Below are 15,512 nucleotides of genomic sequence, written 5' to 3' on the forward strand. Positions count from 1 at the left end.
GAGAGGACACTCCCCGCTGGGTGGCAGCATGTCGACCAGCTTATGTGTGTTGAGGGCAGGGGCCCTCCCTAAGTCCCTCTAGGAGCCCCGAGGACACGGTGTCCCCAGCAGAGACCAGGCCAAGCTCATCTGGGGTGAATCCGCCACTTTACTGCCTTCAGAGAACTTTCAGGGAGATGGCCGGAGGGTGCAAGGAGGAGGAGCAGGGGCACCAGGGTTCAGAGAGTGAGGGACAGACAGACAGTCCATGGAGACAGACGTCCTTGTGATGACAGCTTAGGAGCAGATGCTTAGCTACCGGAAGAGACTGCCCCCCTCTGATTGGGGGAGGGGGGCAGAAGCACAGAAGGAGAGGAGGAGGGATAGAGCTCCGGGGTCAGGGCAGGGTCCCCAGGCCCCCCTCCCAGTGGGTCTCCCAGGGGCTCGCAAGGTTGTCGCCTGGGGGCCTGGCCGTTGGCTCAGCCGGGCAGGCTGCCCTGGTGTCTGTCAGGCCCTGGAGCTCGCACATGGCAGAGAGCCTGTGGGGGAAGGTGCCCACGTGAGCCAAGGAGGGAGAAGGGGGCTGTGCCTCCCTCTGTTGGGGGCAGGTCCGGAGGCACAGGGCGGTCGAGGAGCAGTGCTGGCCCCCCATCCCTGCCTCCCCACCCCGCGCCTGCCCGGAGGGGTGCAGAGAGGCCCAGCCTGGCTCGACGTCCTGACACAGCCGCGCTGTCCACCGGGCAGGTGCCGGGGGAGCCGGCCTCAGTTGTAGAACACCTCGTCCTCCTCCGAGAGGGAGCCGCTGTCCGCGGAGGGCGGTGAGCCCTGCAGGCCGGCCCCGCCCTCGGGCCCCGGGCCTCCAGGCAGCCGCCTCCGGTGCTGCTGTTCGGGGCTGGGGGGCCGGGGGGCAGCCGCCGTGATGGGGTGCTCCTCGGGTGAGGGCCACCCGTCGGGGGAGAGGCAGGGGGAGAAGGCCAGCAGACTGTCGTCCTGCGAGGGGGCGCTCAGAAGACTGTCCTGAAGGTAGATGCTGTCCAGGTCTGGAAAGCCAAAGGGTGGGGGGCGGGGGTGAGGGACGGAGTCTGGACCCGCTCCGCGCCCTCCCCTGGCGCGAGAGTGTGGGCAAGGGGCAGGAGACCGGCCTCCAAGTTCCACTTTGTCACTGCAGGCTGTGTGACCTCAGGCAAGTCGCTGAACCTCTCTGAGCCCCAGTCTCTTCCTAGGCATCACGGGAACGGTGAGGGCCGTGGGTGGGGTAGTTAAGAGCAGGCTCTGCATCGGATCTGGCGCTCTGAGCATTGGGACAATCGGCGTTCTTCCCGAGCCTCCCCGCCCCCCACAGTGAGGGGGGGCGATTAAAGGAGGTAACAGGTCCCTGCAGGCTTCACCCCGGACCCAGGGTCACTGCAGCCGTAGGCAGTAACCCTGGGCTCTAGCACAGTATTTGCTAATGTGAACAGTGAATTCGCATTCTCTATTATTATTATTATTATTATTATTATTATTATTACTGCTGGTCTCCCCTTCGTGCTCATGGCACTCCTTGGGCAACGGGCAGGGCAAAGACCACCAGCCCCATTTTTCAGATGAAGAAACTGAGGCTCAGGGAAGGAGGGGCTTGTCTGAGCTCACAGTGCTGTTGGTGACAGGGTGCCACCCAGCGCCAGCTCTGCTCCACCCGCCCGCCCGCCCTGGCTCCTGCTTGGGGGTTACCCTGCAGCTGGACGATGTCCTGGGGGTCGTTCTCGGGGTGCAGCTCCTCATCGTCCAGCGAGGACCAGGCGCTCAGTGTGGCCTCTGTGATGGCAAACTGTTCGGCGACCCCTGTGGGGGAGAGGGGGACCGGCTCAGAGAGGGCACAGCAGAGGGTGGAGGGGCCGCAGAGCTTGGACGGCCTGGCATCCAGGCCCCGGGGAGCCAGAGTGCCCCGTGCTGTTGTGTTTCCCCGCCCAGACGATGCGCCAGTGGTGGTGACGCTGTGTCCCCCGAGGCCCGGAGTCCCCGCCAGCGCGCGCCCCGCGCGCCCCGCCCCCACGGACCTGCGGCGAAGCGGGCCTCGCGCAGCTCGTCCGGGAGGCAGCAGTAGCGCTCCTGCTCGGCCGGCGACGGCTCCCAGCCCGACCGCTGGGCGCTCCAGCCCTTCCACTCGATGAGGTGGGCCACGCGGCCGCGCGCCATGGCCGTGGGCTTCGTGATGTGGTCCTTGATGCTCTGCACCACCCCTGAGCACGTGGAGAGCAGTCGGGTGAGGGCCCCGAGCACGCGAGGAGCAGCCGCGGGGCCGGCTGCGTGACACTCTGCAGGGCGACTCGAGGCCTGAGCGCCCGCAGCTCGGGCGCAGGGAGATGGCTCCGGCCGCCTGGACTCCGCCAAGCTCCACCCCCGCCCCGTCCAGCTGCCCTCGCCCCCGCAGGCGGCCCTTGAGGAAGTCCCCCAGGAAACCCGTCTGGGCCCCTGCTTCCGGGAAACCGACCCGGGAGGCCTGCCAGGCAGAGTCCCTCCGCTGCGGAAGGTGGGGAGACCGCCCCAGGCAGACAGAGGCCCCGCGATCTCACCCGTAGGGGCGGGAACCCTGGCCCCCTGCTCCCTGGGGCACCCGGCTCTCGGGGCCCAGGGGGCCACAGTCCCTCCGGCTGGGACTCAGCTCTGTCCCCCACCCTGCCGCCCCCACACAGCTGGTGCCTGGGGTGGGACGGACAGATCCCAGGGACCGGAGAGGGCCGCCGACGCCTACCCACGAGGGACGAGGTGGCCAGGGCCGCCACGTTGTAGCTGCTGGAGCAGGACCTGGAGCCGGACAGGTAGCCGTTGGTGGTCTGGAAGCACCTCTGCAAGAGGGGGCGGGGTGAGCAGGTGGGCGGACCTGCCCGAGGAAGCACCCCCACCATACCTGTCCCCTTTAGCCACCCTCCCCAGGGCCGCCAGACGGTGGGCAGGGCCAGCGTGGTCCTGTCAACTCCCACAGGACCACCCCACCCCGCCCTTCCCATCAGGACTGCCCCCCCCCCACCACGGGCTGGCAGGACTGTATGCCCAGGCTGGGCCCGCAAGGAGGGGCAACGGCTAGACTGGGGGGCGGGCAAACGCACTGACCTGCCAAGGATCCCAACAGAAATCCATCTGTTTGTCCTAAAACGAAGAGAGAAAGAGAGGGGGCGGAGCCTGGCTTGTTGCCAGCAGAGGCCAGGAGCCCTGGAGCCCTGGGCCGAGGGGTGGGTCCCTGAGGTTGGGGTCTGCCTATTCACGGGTGGGCGGGGCCCTGGTGCCCCCCCCCCCACGCAGAGAAAGGTGTGCGTGAGGCGGGGTGGGGATGGGGGCGACGCTGGCTCTGCCAGGAGAGGCAGTGGGTGCAGGGGGTCGACCGGACCTGGGTTTGAGGGTTGGCCCTGCCTCTTCTGCCTGGGGACCCTCAGACCAGTGACGCAGCATCTCAGGACATCGGTGCCCTCCTCTGTGAAATGGGACGGTGCCATTCACCTCCCGGCCGTGGGGAAGCGTGAGTGAGATGATGCGGGCGAAGTGCCCAGCACAATGCGTAGCGTGCGGTACGTGCTCAAAATTTAAAAATAAAGTAAAAAAATAAAAAGGTAATCATGTCCATTGGTAGGTTCAGGTCACACCCTCTAGGGCAGGGGTGTCTAACCCTCAGCTCACGAGCTGCACGCAGCCCAGGATGGCTATGAATGAGGCCCAACACAAAACTAAATTTACTTGAAACATTGTGAGAACTTTTTTTGTGATTACATGTCCCAATGTATTTAGTGTGTGGCCCAATACAACTCTTCTTCTTCCAGTGGGGTGCAGAGACGCCAGAAGTTTGGACGCCCCTGCTCTAGGGCAGGGGTGGACATTAGGCACCAGGATTTGAGGTCCCGAGAAAGCTCTAAGAATCCCATTCCCTCTGCTCTCCAGCAGGCAGTGCGGGCTGCCCAGGGGTCCTGGGCTGGGGACAAAGTATCATTGGCGAGGCTGAGTTCATTGGGGCTCTGACAAGCCTGGTCCAACCCCTGCGTGCCCGCCCACTCAGACCCGCATCGCCCTGAATACCAGTCCTTAGGGCCCCAGGTTGCCGGGTTTGGCAGGGAGGGGAGGAGGCGACGGCTTCTGCTCCCACAGGTGGGGGGCCGTGGGGAGGAGCCTGGAGCCAGTGCGCAGGCGGGGGTGGGGGGTGAAGGCGGGGCGGAGCGGGACTACTTTACCTTGCCAGTGACATAGTCTGGAACGACGGTGGGCGGGAGGCTGGAGGGCAGGTCTGGGCTCAGGCGGCCTGGGGCCTGGGGCATGGGGCAGTCCTTGTGGACACTGGTGAACAGATCTGGAAACCGGACAGACGGGGGGCGCTGAGGAAAGCGCCGTGTTCTCCTGCTCCGACGCTTGCGCGGGCCGGCCCCGAGGGGCGGCCCTTACTCGGTGCCTGCGCACCGTCCTTTGGTAGAAAACAGACGCAACGCCGCAGCAGGTCCCGAGTGCAGCCGGGTCCCCTCGGTGGGGACCACTGGTTGTAGCTCCGTTGTCATGGATTCCAGCACCCTCACTGTGGCATCCTTGTGACCCCACGAGACCTCCAACCCATGCACCCCACTTTCCACTGGCTCCTCCCGTCCTCGCCTCTCTTCCGGCCCAGCTAAGGCTCCCTGGCAGCGCCTACGAGCTCTCCTTCCAGGACGCCCTGGCCTCTCTCAACCCTCTGCCCCAACCCTCCCCCTGCTGCGGCCTGCGACAGGACACTGCCCAGGGGCCCTCCCCGCTGCCCCTCGGCCCTGCTCAGCCTGCTCCCCACCATGCTGACTGCCTCCCCTCTCTTTCCTTCCCAGACCTCCACCACCAACACCCCACCTCCCCGCCCCTGCGGCTGGCTTCGCCCCACTCCTCCCTGAGCTCCGGGAGCCTTCGAAAGGTGTGTCGCCCTAAAGTTTTCACCTCAAAACCCTGCCTGCCCTTTTGCCCACACCATCTGCTCCCTCTCCAGTAACAGACGAAGACCTGCCCCTGCTCCCCACCCCCAGGGCTGGGTCCCTTGCACTCTCTCCCCCGTGTCGTCTGTGTTCCCCTCTGCACCTGGCCGGCCCATCCCTGCGGCACCTGCTGTGGTGCCTCCTCCTCCCAGGGACTCTGCCCGCATTCGAGCTCCTCTCCTCTGCCTCCTCGAGACACCCATCCCTGGGTCAGCCCCCAGCGCCCTGGCAGCCCAAGCCCCTCCCACCCTTTAAAAACCTTCTTCTGCTCCTGCTTCCCCCAGCTCCTTGTCCATCCTCCTTAGAAAGAGTTGTGTCCGACCTCTACTTCCTTGCCTCCCTTTTTTTTCCCAAAAAAACTTTTCTTAAAAGCCCTGGCTGGGGTAGCTCAGTGGATGGAGCACGGGCCTGCAAGCCAAGGGGTCACTGGTTCGATTCCCAGTCGGGGAGCATGCCTGGGTTGCGGACCAGGTCCCGTGGCGGGGGGGTGGCGTGGGAGGCAGCCACACATTGATGTTTCTCTCTCTCTCTTTCTCCTTCCCTTCCCCTCTCTCTAAAAATAAATGAATAAAATCACCCAGTGGCGCAGGGACATTACGTTCCAGCCACCCTGGCCTCCTTGCTGCCCGTCTGGTGGCCAAGCGTGCCCTTCGTCCTTGCTGTCCCCTCTGCCTGCATCACTGTGTCCCCAGATCTCCCCGAACTTCGTCACTCCGGCCTCAGCTCACCTCCTCCGAGAGGCCTTCCCTGACCGCCTGACCCAATGTAGCCCTCCCCGAGCCCTCGCCGGCCACCCCTCACCCCTGTCCGGGTCCTTCGTAGCTGGTATTTCTTGTTTATTTAAGTGCCCCGCCCCCTCAAGCCACGCCCTTCTCTTGGCTCCCACCCACCTTGCAGGCTGCTCCCCTGAGTCCCCCCCCTCAGCCCTCCGGGGCCTGCCCCCCGGCTCCACCCTGCGCCCTGCTCACCTCCTCTGTCCCCCCGGGGTGCCAGGCTGTGTAGCTGGGCCCACATGGACACTCCCCGCCCCAAGCGGACTTCCAGCTCCCAACCTCGGTGCATGGACGTTGCAAACCGTGTCCATTTTCGTCTACGTCCATAATTTTAGAAAATGATGCAACCGTCGGTGCAGCTGTACCAACTGAAACTCCAGGAGCTGCCATGGAGTCCTGCCTCCCCCATCCCCTCCCCCCAAAACCCATCTAATCAACCAGCAAGCCCTCTGGCTCTCTCCCCCATCCCCACCTCCGCTCCCCTTGTGGGAGCCCCACCCCTCTCTCTCACCAGGAGTAACAGGCTCCCCCTTCCTCTCCTGGCTCCACATGGCCCCCTTGCCACCCTGCAGCACGGGGTCACCACGTCCCAGCCACCCTGGCCTCCTTGCTGCTGCTCCAGTGGCCAAGCGTGCCCTTCGCCCTTGCTGTCCCCTCTGCCTGCATCACTGTGTCCCCAGATCTCCCCGAACTTCGTCACCCAGGCCTCAGCTCACCTCCTCCGAGAGGCCTTCCCTGACCGGCTGACCCGATGGGGCCCTCCTGGAGCCCTTGCCAGCCACCCCTCACTCCCAAGTGGCTGGTATTTGTTGTTGATGTAAGTGTCCGGGTGCCCTCCGCACCGTGATGGGAGTGCAGGAGAACAGGACCAGCCAGCCCTGCTCGCTGCTCCGTGCCCAGAGCCTCCCCCTTTCTCTAGAACCCTGCCCGGCCCGCCCCGAGCGGGGCTTCTCCAGCACCTGTGGGAGGGGCCCTGCCTTCATCGCAGCACTGGGCACAGGCTGCCCGGCCAAAGTGTCTGTGTGAGGGAGGCAGGGATCAGCCCCGTCGTCGATGGGTCCGCAGGGCTCTCCCACAGCGGGCTCGCCACGGTTGCTGAGGGGGCGACCAGACCCAGCGGAACAGCTGGGACGCAGGACTGAATTCCTGGGCTGCGCTGAGGGTTCCTCCACCCCCCAGGGTGACTGGGAACACCCTTATTCATTTGATTAATGCACTTACTCACTCTTGGAGGCACTCAAGAGTATTTGCTGGGCACCTACTACGTGCCAGACACTGTTCGGGGCACTGGGGACTCAGGGGCAGGCAAGACAGGGATGGTGTCTGCCCCTACGGAGCTCACGGCCTCGGGGCAGAGACAGACGACGCACCGGAAACTCACGAATGCATGAGACCAGGGATCAGGAGATAATAGCCAGGAAGAGACAAGGAGACACCCTGTGAGTTGGTGGGGAACTGGAGAGGGCTTTTCAGAGCGGAGGCCTGAGAGCCCAGATATGTGAACGTCTGGAGGGGGTCTTCGCTCGCTCGCTCATTCATTCATTCATTCATTCATTCGTCTATGCGTCCGCCCATTCCTTCCCCCACTCCGCGTCCATCGCCGGCACACTGCACTGTGCAGGCAGCACCCTCTCGGAGCTCCCAGTCTGGTGGAGGACACCAGCCCCCAAGCCCCTCATTCCAGTGCACGGTTGACCCAGAAGAACGCCAGCTGGGAGCTCTGCTTTCTACGCCCTGCTTTCCGGTGTGATGGTCCCGAGTCCGCCCTCTGGCCTGGAGAAGGAATCTGTCACTCAGCTTTACAGATGAAGAGGAAACGGAGGCAGGGAGGGGGGAGCCACCAGCCCGCCGCACGCAACCAGTGCCCGGCAATCAGGCTCCGAGCCCTGCCGGTGAGCCTGAGCACAGAGGAGGTTCCGTGAGTCTGGTGGGCTTGGGGCTGCCCAGGAGAGCTGAGGGGGAGCTGGCCGGGGGTGGGGGGCTGGGAGAAGGGTGCCCTGGGCAGGGGGCACAGCTTGCAGAAAGCTGCGGAGTCTGGAGAGGTGGGGTTGTCTGGGCCAAAGCAGGGAAGGGACCCCTCTGTGGGGCACTGGGCCCAGCCTCCTGCCTGTGCCGCCCTGGGTGCTGGCTTCCACCACCCTGACGCCCGGGAAGCAGGCGGGGCTTCCTGGGGGAAGCTGAGGCCAGCAAGGGTCTGAGGGCTGCAGGTGGGCGGGGGGGGGTGGCGGGGGGGGCGGGCAAGCCCAGAGGCAGGGCTGTGGGGGGTGAGGAGAGTGTGGGGGCTCCGCCCAACCCTCCCCACCCCTTTGGATCTCTGTCCTCCTCCCCCTGTGCTTTGCTTCCAGCAGGCAGCACCTGTGGCTCTTTCCGGGCGGGCTGCCCTCAGGCAACTGGCGCTGAAGCTCCCTGAGGATTTGTGTCGGTCCCCACCCGAGTGGTTTAGCCCCTGACTGGAGGTACGGGACCCTAGCTCCTTTGTTTGGGGCCAGAACACTCTGAGCTTAACTTTCCTTCCAGAGTCCCCTGCAGGCTCAGCCTGAGGTCACCCCTGCACGTTGACAGACACTACCCTTTGCTGGCTCCAGGTCCTCTGCCCTGCCCACCCCTTCACGCATCAGGTGTGCCCAGACCCTGGTTTCAGGCTCTGCTCCGGAGACAGATGTGTCGGCTCTGGTGCTGCCCCTCCACCGGCTCTAGCCTCCTCCTGGCCAGTTCGAATCCCAGCTCTGCCCTTTCCTGCCCGTGGGACCTTCAGCAAGTGACAGTGCCCCTCCAAGCCTCTGTCTTCCTCATCTGTCAAATGGGCAGTTGAGGGAGATGGTTCTTGTTCTTCAGGAATTGTCTGCTAGGACCCCACACTGATAATGAAGAGGCACGAGGGCCCGAGATTTGAAGAAAGCCATCGTCAGGGTGGGAGGAGCTGATGCCCTCTTCCGGCGGCCTGAAGGCTCCCCCAGCCACAACCACCCTTCTGACTCCAGCCGCCTAAGGAAGCGAGGGGCTCCCGGACATGCAGACCTGGGGGTCCTGCACGGGGGAGGCCAGCATCTCACCCACCCCCAGCTGGACGCCTGCATCACGGGGCAGGGGCGGCTGCCGCGGGGCTGGGGCAGGGTTGAATACGGTAGGAGCTTCCTCTGTGTGTGTCCAGGGTCACGTGTGTGCAAAATACATTTATTATTATGGGTTCCAGTCCAAAAAGCTTAGAGAGCCACCACTCGTCAGGTTCGGGAGCACACGCCGGGGCCACCACGGTGCAGTTCAAGTTGGCACTGGCTGCAGGCGGCACCTGGGACCTTTGGGAGGCGCTGGAATATTTCTAGGACCCCTGGCGACTGGCTGAAGCTGTTTTAAAACTCGCAACCACAGACCCAGGGAGGGAGGGGAGCCGCGCAGGGAGGAGCCGAGAGGCGACAGCAAAGGCCCGGAGGAGACATGACTCGAGCAAGGTCACTCGTCAAGGAGGTGGCTGTGGACCGGATGGAATCCTGGCCCCCAGCCCCTCCCCAGCCTTCCGGCCCCCCCAGCTCAGCGGAGGGGCAGGCGCCTCTGCCAAAGCTGCCTGCTCCCCCTGAGGACTTTGGCCCCGTGAGGTCACAGGCTGGTTGCCATGGAGACGTCAGGTAATGAACCAACCCAGGGTGAAATCACAGGCTGCTCTTTGCCCAGCTGGGACCGCAGCCACGTCACCACCAGCAACTGGAAAAACACAGCATTTCACGTGAGGTGGGGTCGGGGGGGGGGGACAAGGAGCCCCCAGCCACAGCTCCTGTGGACGCCTCTGGCTCCACACCGTGCACCCCTGACCTCAGGGTCTGAGGCCCCTTCTCCGGCCTGCTTCCTCCCCCTGGCCACAGCAGTGACAGGCCTCTGGTTGCCATGGCAACCTGGAGGGGCCCATTTGGATCCTTCAAGGAGAAGGGTGTCATGCAGCTGTCTCCTTCAGAAGACAAGCCTCTCCTCGGCTTACTGAGGATGATTCCCGCCCCCTCCCGTGCCCGCTCCTCATCTGCTTTAGAGCCCAGCCTCCCAGATGGTTCCTCCTGATATCTGCCCTAATCCCCTCCTGCTGCAGAGCTCCCGCACTGGCGTTCTCTGCGCGTGTCTTTGCTGAGGCGACAGCACACCACGCAGACGCCCCACGCCTGCTTCCGGGCCTCCTGGCCCCTTCACCTGTTCTTCGGCTCTCCGTGTCCCGTGTCCCAGCCCGTTAACCGTCGGGGTGGCCGCCTTCCCCCAGAGGGAGGCCAGGGCCCCGTGGGGAACCTGTTCTTTCTCAGCAGCCCAGAGAGGGCGAACCGCCTCTGGAAACCACACAGCAGCCAAGCAGCATCTGTGTCCACAGCCCCTCGTGAAGCCCCTCCCTGGGCAGCCGCGGGCTTTCCCTCCGAGCTTCTCGGGACCCGTGTGGCCAGCCAGTCCCCACGGATTGTGGATGCTGCCGGGTGGTCACGTGCCAGGCTCTGGCCTTGGCTCTGAGGAGGACACGGTGGGCAAGGCTTTTCCTTCACAGGTCCCGCCCTGGGCGTAGATCCCGGCTCTTCACTGCCAGCCCCTGGGAGCCTCGGGGGTCTCAGCTGTGACGCGGGGCCATGGCACTCCTCGGGGAAGGGTTGCTGTGAGAGGGAGGCCCCTGCCACAGGACAAACCCCACGAATGACAGACAGCCTCTCTGTCCCTCTCCCCTCCCAGACCTCGGGTCCTCTTCCTGGACCAAGGAACAGATGTGGGTCACCACTCCTCTGGTGCTGTCCCCAGGGCTGAAGTTTGCCTGGGGGGCTCTGCAGAGGGAGACCACCCCGGGTGGGCCCTCGGCCTCCCTGTCTGCCTCGGCAGCAGCCGCCCCCCTGAGCCTGGCAGAGGCCCAGGCTCGAGTAGGCAGAGTGCCCCCCGCTCCCCAGAAAGATCACTTACAGGCCAGCAGGGCCCCACAGGTGGCTTTAGCAGTGAGCTGGGCAGCTCCGAGTTGCCCAAGAGAGTCCCTTTCCATGCCCAGCCAAGGACAGAGAGAGACAATGGGCTCCTCTCCAGACCTTCTAGATACCCCGGTTCCTTTCTACTTCCTCTGCCATCCTGTGGCCCAACTTCTTTGAACACCCCGCTCTACCCTCACCTCCTCCAGGCAGCCTGCCTAGATTGGCCTCAGCCGTATTAAGCTATTCCCTTACCAGCAGTCCCAATGGGCAAAGTCTGGTCTGCAGCGATTCGCTGCCTGTTTATTAAACACCTACTATGTGTCAGGTGCTGTTCTGGACCGTTTCACCCACTTGCTCTTCCTTAACCCTCACAACCACCCTACGAAGTAGGTGCTGTTAGGCCCATTTTTCCAGATGGGGAAACTAAGACTCAGAGGGGTTAAATCCCTTCTGCAAGGCCAACAGCTAGAAAGTGGCGGAGACGGGGCTCACACCTGGGCTAGTCTGAAACTCCAACGCTCGCGCTCCAGCCACGAACCAGTGCTGAACTCCCAAGAGGTCCTCTGGCCATGTTCCGTGCGTGTGTGCGCTGTGTCCCCCACTGGACTACTCCAAGGGCAAGGCTGCATCTCCCTGCGGAGGCTGCGAGCTCCGAAAGGGCAAGACCCATCTACCACTTCCTCAGCCTCCCCACAGCGCTCAGTGCAAGACCCTGCTGGGGCCCAGGGGAGACCACACTGAGGGGCTGGAAATGGGGATGGGGGGTCATGGTCAACGGGCCCTGGGTACTGCGGGTGGCTGTGGGCAGCCCCCTTAGCGCTGTACCTTCTCCCAGATACAATCAGGTGTCTGACCTTCCAGAAGAAAGTCCTCAATCTCCTCAATTTCTGCTATCTGCCCTCCCCCCCTCCCCGCCAGTGCCCAGTCTGCTGGGACCCCGAGGGTGGGGCCCAGAGGCTGAGGGCTGGCCTGGAGAGGAGGCTGGGGCAGGCAGAGAGGTTCTGGCGCCAGGGGCACAGGGTGAGCACGCGAGACCCTGACGCTGGAGAGGACGGGGGAGCAGACAACGGGGATGGTCACCAGCGGTGGCAGCGGAGCCCACACCAAACAGGAACCGCCGGAGTTCTTCTGGAGGGTCGGTTGCTGTTTCAGACACCGGTCATGCTCCCGGTGCCTCTCCCCACGTGGCAAAGGACAGGGGTTCTGGGCTCAGGCTCCGGGGTCACACGGACCTGGGGTCAAATCCTGCTTCACCGTGGCCTGGCCGTGTGACCTCTGGTGAGACTCACCCTGTCTCTGAGCCCCACGGCCCCCCTCCCAGGGTGGAAGGAGGACTAACTAGGTCAGGAGGGTGAAAGCGCGGCCTGGCTCCGCATACACGCCCAGCAGACAATAGCTTAAAAATAAATGGCGAACACACCAAACAGCTCCTGGAGACAGCATCAGTGGCCTTAACCTGGTCCCAGTCCCCTGCCCCGAGTCCCCCGCACCTCTCGTGCCGGCCACCCGCTACTTTCCCGCGAAAAGGTTGGCGCTCGAAGCCTCTGTGGCTCCCGCTTTCCCAGCCAAGAGGCCCTCGATTAGCTGTCGGCACGGAAGGGGAATAATAAAAATGAAAGTGACACCCAACGCTTGCCAGTGTTCACTATGTACCAGGTCCTGGCCCGAGTGCTTTCCGTGAATTAAGCCGTTCAGTCCCCTCCCAGCAACCCTAGGACATCAACACTGGTATTATTCCCATCCTAGAGATGAGAACACTGAGATACACAGTCAAGGTTAAGTGACTGGCCGAGGCCACAGAGCTAGTGTGGGTGGAGCAGGGACGTGAACTGAGGCTGGCCGGCCCCGCTCTGACCTATCAGGCCTGGTTTCGAGAAGCTAACTGCTGCCCGGTGCCGAGAAGGGGTGGCTGTGTCAGGTGCGGTGTGTTCCTGGGGTTCAGGGTTCGGTGGGGCGGCCCCAGCATGAGGCTCCCACCCCTGGCCTGGTTGCAGGCTGCACACCTGGCGCAGGGAAGCGCTTGGAAAGAAGGGGATGCTACTAGCCACTGGGGCAGGTGTGGAGACCAACCAGGTTCTTGGGGCTCCGAAGCCCAAGAAAGCCCGCAGCTGGAGCAGGGCGGGGCAGGGCAGGGGCAGGGCCGAGACTGAGGGCTGGTGGTGGGGCGCAGAGGCTAAGGGCCAGGCTTTGGGTTCAAGTCCTGCCTGTGTCTCTGCCTCTGCTATTTCTTACAGGCAGCCCCTGAGCAAGTTCCTCAACGCCCCCTGCTCAGTGTCCCCATTTGTAAAATGGGGACAGTGATAGTATATGCCACTAAATAGTTTGTTGTGCCTAGAAAGGTCCCGGCCAGCACCTGGTAAACTGTAAACACTCAGTGATAGTGACAGTTACAGTGTTTGTGACAATTAGAGGGGTGCATGACCTTCGCTCAGTGGTTCAGCCACCCAGAGTCTCGGGGACGATGGCCGGTGGTTCTCACACCTTGCCGGGGGACCTGCCCCTGCCTTCAGTGACCTTGGCAGGTGTCCCTTCTTCCCAGCCCCCACACTGTGCTCAGCTGGTCTGCTGCTCACAGGCGAGTCCCCTAGCCCCTTGCATGGCATGGCTGAGTGACGGGAAAGGGACAGTCACCAAGGAGGCCCCAGATCCCAGGTCCCCCAACACCCAGAGTCTGCCCTTACTCTGGGGAGCTCACCCAGAGCTTCAGGGGGCTCTGGGGGCTTCAGGAGAGACCCCGAGGGCCTGTCACTCCTGAGGAGCCCTACACACTCTTCACTCTCACAACTGCCCCCCCCCCACTCCGGCCAGAACGAAGGCCCCACGGGCGCAGGTGCGGTGCTGGTCAATGCTGGATGCCCAGTGGGCACGGTGCCTGGCACACAGTAGGTGTCACACTAGTACCAGCTTCATAAATAAGTGAATGAGCCTCACACAGCCCAACCCCACCCACGATCCCACCCCAACACCCTCCTGAGATGTCCCGAGCCACTCACCGGAATGCCCCCCACGGACTGGTGAGCAGAGCCCCTCAGGGGCCACAGGACGGAGCGGGAGGCGCTGTGTTCCTTCCTCAACAGCCCCCGCACAAGGGCAAGGCCCCCTCTGCTCCCGGGCCTGCCCTGCCCCTCCCCAAGCCCTGTTTGTCCCTCTGCACCTGAGAAAGCTCCTGGGGGTGATGGGTGGGGTGGCAGCCCCCCACGGCCCTGTGGTTGGGGTCAGGGGATTTGGCCAGTCACCCTCACCCCCGCCCCCCACCCCGCCCCCTCGCACCGTGGGGTGAAGACCCAGGTGAGGGGACAGGACCGCTGGGCCAGCCTCTTCTGAAGTGTTTCTCGGCAGCCTGTTGGGGAGCTGGTGGCGGGGAGGCTTCCGAAGACCGGCCTGCTACCCTCCAGGGAAGCTCACCGCAGCTCCCAGTGCCACCTTGGGGACAGCAGTGGGGCTCCGGCCCGGGAGGAGGGGAGCCAGGGCGGCCTTTACAGCTCAGAGACCCAGAGAAAGGCGCGGGGGTCACAGAGAGCATCCGCTGCTCCGTCCCTTCCCACCGCCTGACCGGGTGGGGGTGGGGTTGAGGAGTTGGCATGAGCGTGGTGAGGGACTGGGAACCTTCTTTGCAACCTGTTCACCTCCATGAAACCCTCGCTCCCCGCGGAGCGCAGGGACATGGGGCAAGGGGACAAGGTGGGGGCTGTGGAGCTAGTAAGGCCTGTGTCTTTGGGGGCGGGGGCGCGGAGAATGTCCTCCTGGTGCCCCACCCCCACCCTCAAGTCCCTCCGGAATGGTCAGGAGCCGCCAGAAGCCTCCGGCCCCTTCAAGACACACGGCAGGGGGTGTGTGGCTGCCGGGAAGGCAGTGACCCGGCTTCAGGCCACCTGCCAGGGCGTGGTTCCAGCGGGGCCGGGGCTGCGGCGACCTCCCTGCCCTCTCTCTCCGTGCTGCACCCCATCCTCCCACGCCCTGTCCCTGGGAGGGGGGGCACCGCGACTCCTAGGGCTCAGCCGGAGTGGGGTGGGGGTGCGGCTGGTCAGGAAGGGCGCGTTGCCCACCCTCACTTCCCAGTTTTCTCGGAGCGTCGGGAGGGGTTGTGTGCGCGTCCTCGGCGCTGGGACCCGAGCCCCCACCCCCACCAGCCCGCGGCCTCCTCACCTCGCGACACGCAGGAGCCCATCACGGGGCCGCGAGGCCGGGCCGCTGCGCCTTGAGTGCGTCGGGCCGCCGGGCGATCATGTCTCCGCAGCCTGGGGCTCACGCGTGGCGGCGCGGGCGCAGGGGGAGGGCGGGAAGGGAAGGGGCAGGGGTTCCTCTCGGCTCCGCAGCCTCTCAGGCCGGTTCCCACCGCCGCCGCCGCCTCCCGCGCCAGCTCCTGCCAGCACCGCGGATTGGCGTGCGTGTCCGGGGAGGGGGGGCCGCGGACCGCTCGCCCGGAACCCGGAGCGCGGAGCCACACGAGGGTGCCCGCCCCTTCCCAGCCCTCCCCCACCCCGGGCCGCCGCCCAGAGCACCTGTTGTCGCAGCTGGGCTGGGGGCGGGGCGCGGCGGGGGTGGGGTGTTGGGGGACGAGGGGAGTTGGGGGGCATGGTACTTCTGACCCTCACCTCGCGCCGCCTGGTGCCAGGGGCTGAAGGTCAGGGAAGGGGCGGTGGGGGCGGGGAGACCTCTGGCGTTTGGGACCCAACCAGGACCAGACACACCAGGCTGAGAGCGGTGACCACCGCGCCATCGTCCGCGAGTTTTGCAGGGGAAGCGGCAGGCTCCCAGGGGTCAGACGGGTGCCTCGCCTGACCAACCTCCCTTAGCCTAGGGCAACCGCCCCTCCCTGGGGCATGCTGGCCCGCGCCGGGGGTGCAGAGGGTGCATCCCTCCACGGGGTCTCCCGCAGCGCCGCAAGG

At 64.7% G+C, this 15,512-nt stretch overlaps 1 protein-coding gene across 1 annotated transcript; it reads right to left on the minus strand.

The window, feature by feature from the left end:
* Positions 1-130: 130 nt before the first annotated feature.
* On the minus strand, positions 131-15,095 carry FAM131C (family with sequence similarity 131 member C). The gene is made up of 7 exons (XM_045859241.1): positions 14,770-15,095; positions 4,179-4,294; positions 3,073-3,108; positions 2,714-2,807; positions 2,019-2,201; positions 1,693-1,803; positions 131-1,019 (listed from the first exon to the last, which is right to left on the minus strand). The coding sequence occupies exons 1-7, from the start codon at positions 14,789-14,791 to the stop codon at positions 742-744; spliced, it is 840 nt and encodes a 279-aa protein (XP_045715197.1). The 5' UTR covers positions 14,792-15,095; the 3' UTR covers positions 131-741.
* Between the last annotated feature and the right edge of the window lie 417 nt (positions 15,096-15,512).

Source organism: Phyllostomus hastatus, unplaced genomic scaffold, assembly GCF_019186645.2.
Source record: "Phyllostomus hastatus isolate PE091 unplaced genomic scaffold, TTU_PhHast_1.1 phas_scaffold_182, whole genome shotgun sequence".
In the NCBI taxonomy this organism is placed as follows: Eukaryota; Metazoa; Chordata; class Mammalia; order Chiroptera; family Phyllostomidae; genus Phyllostomus; species Phyllostomus hastatus.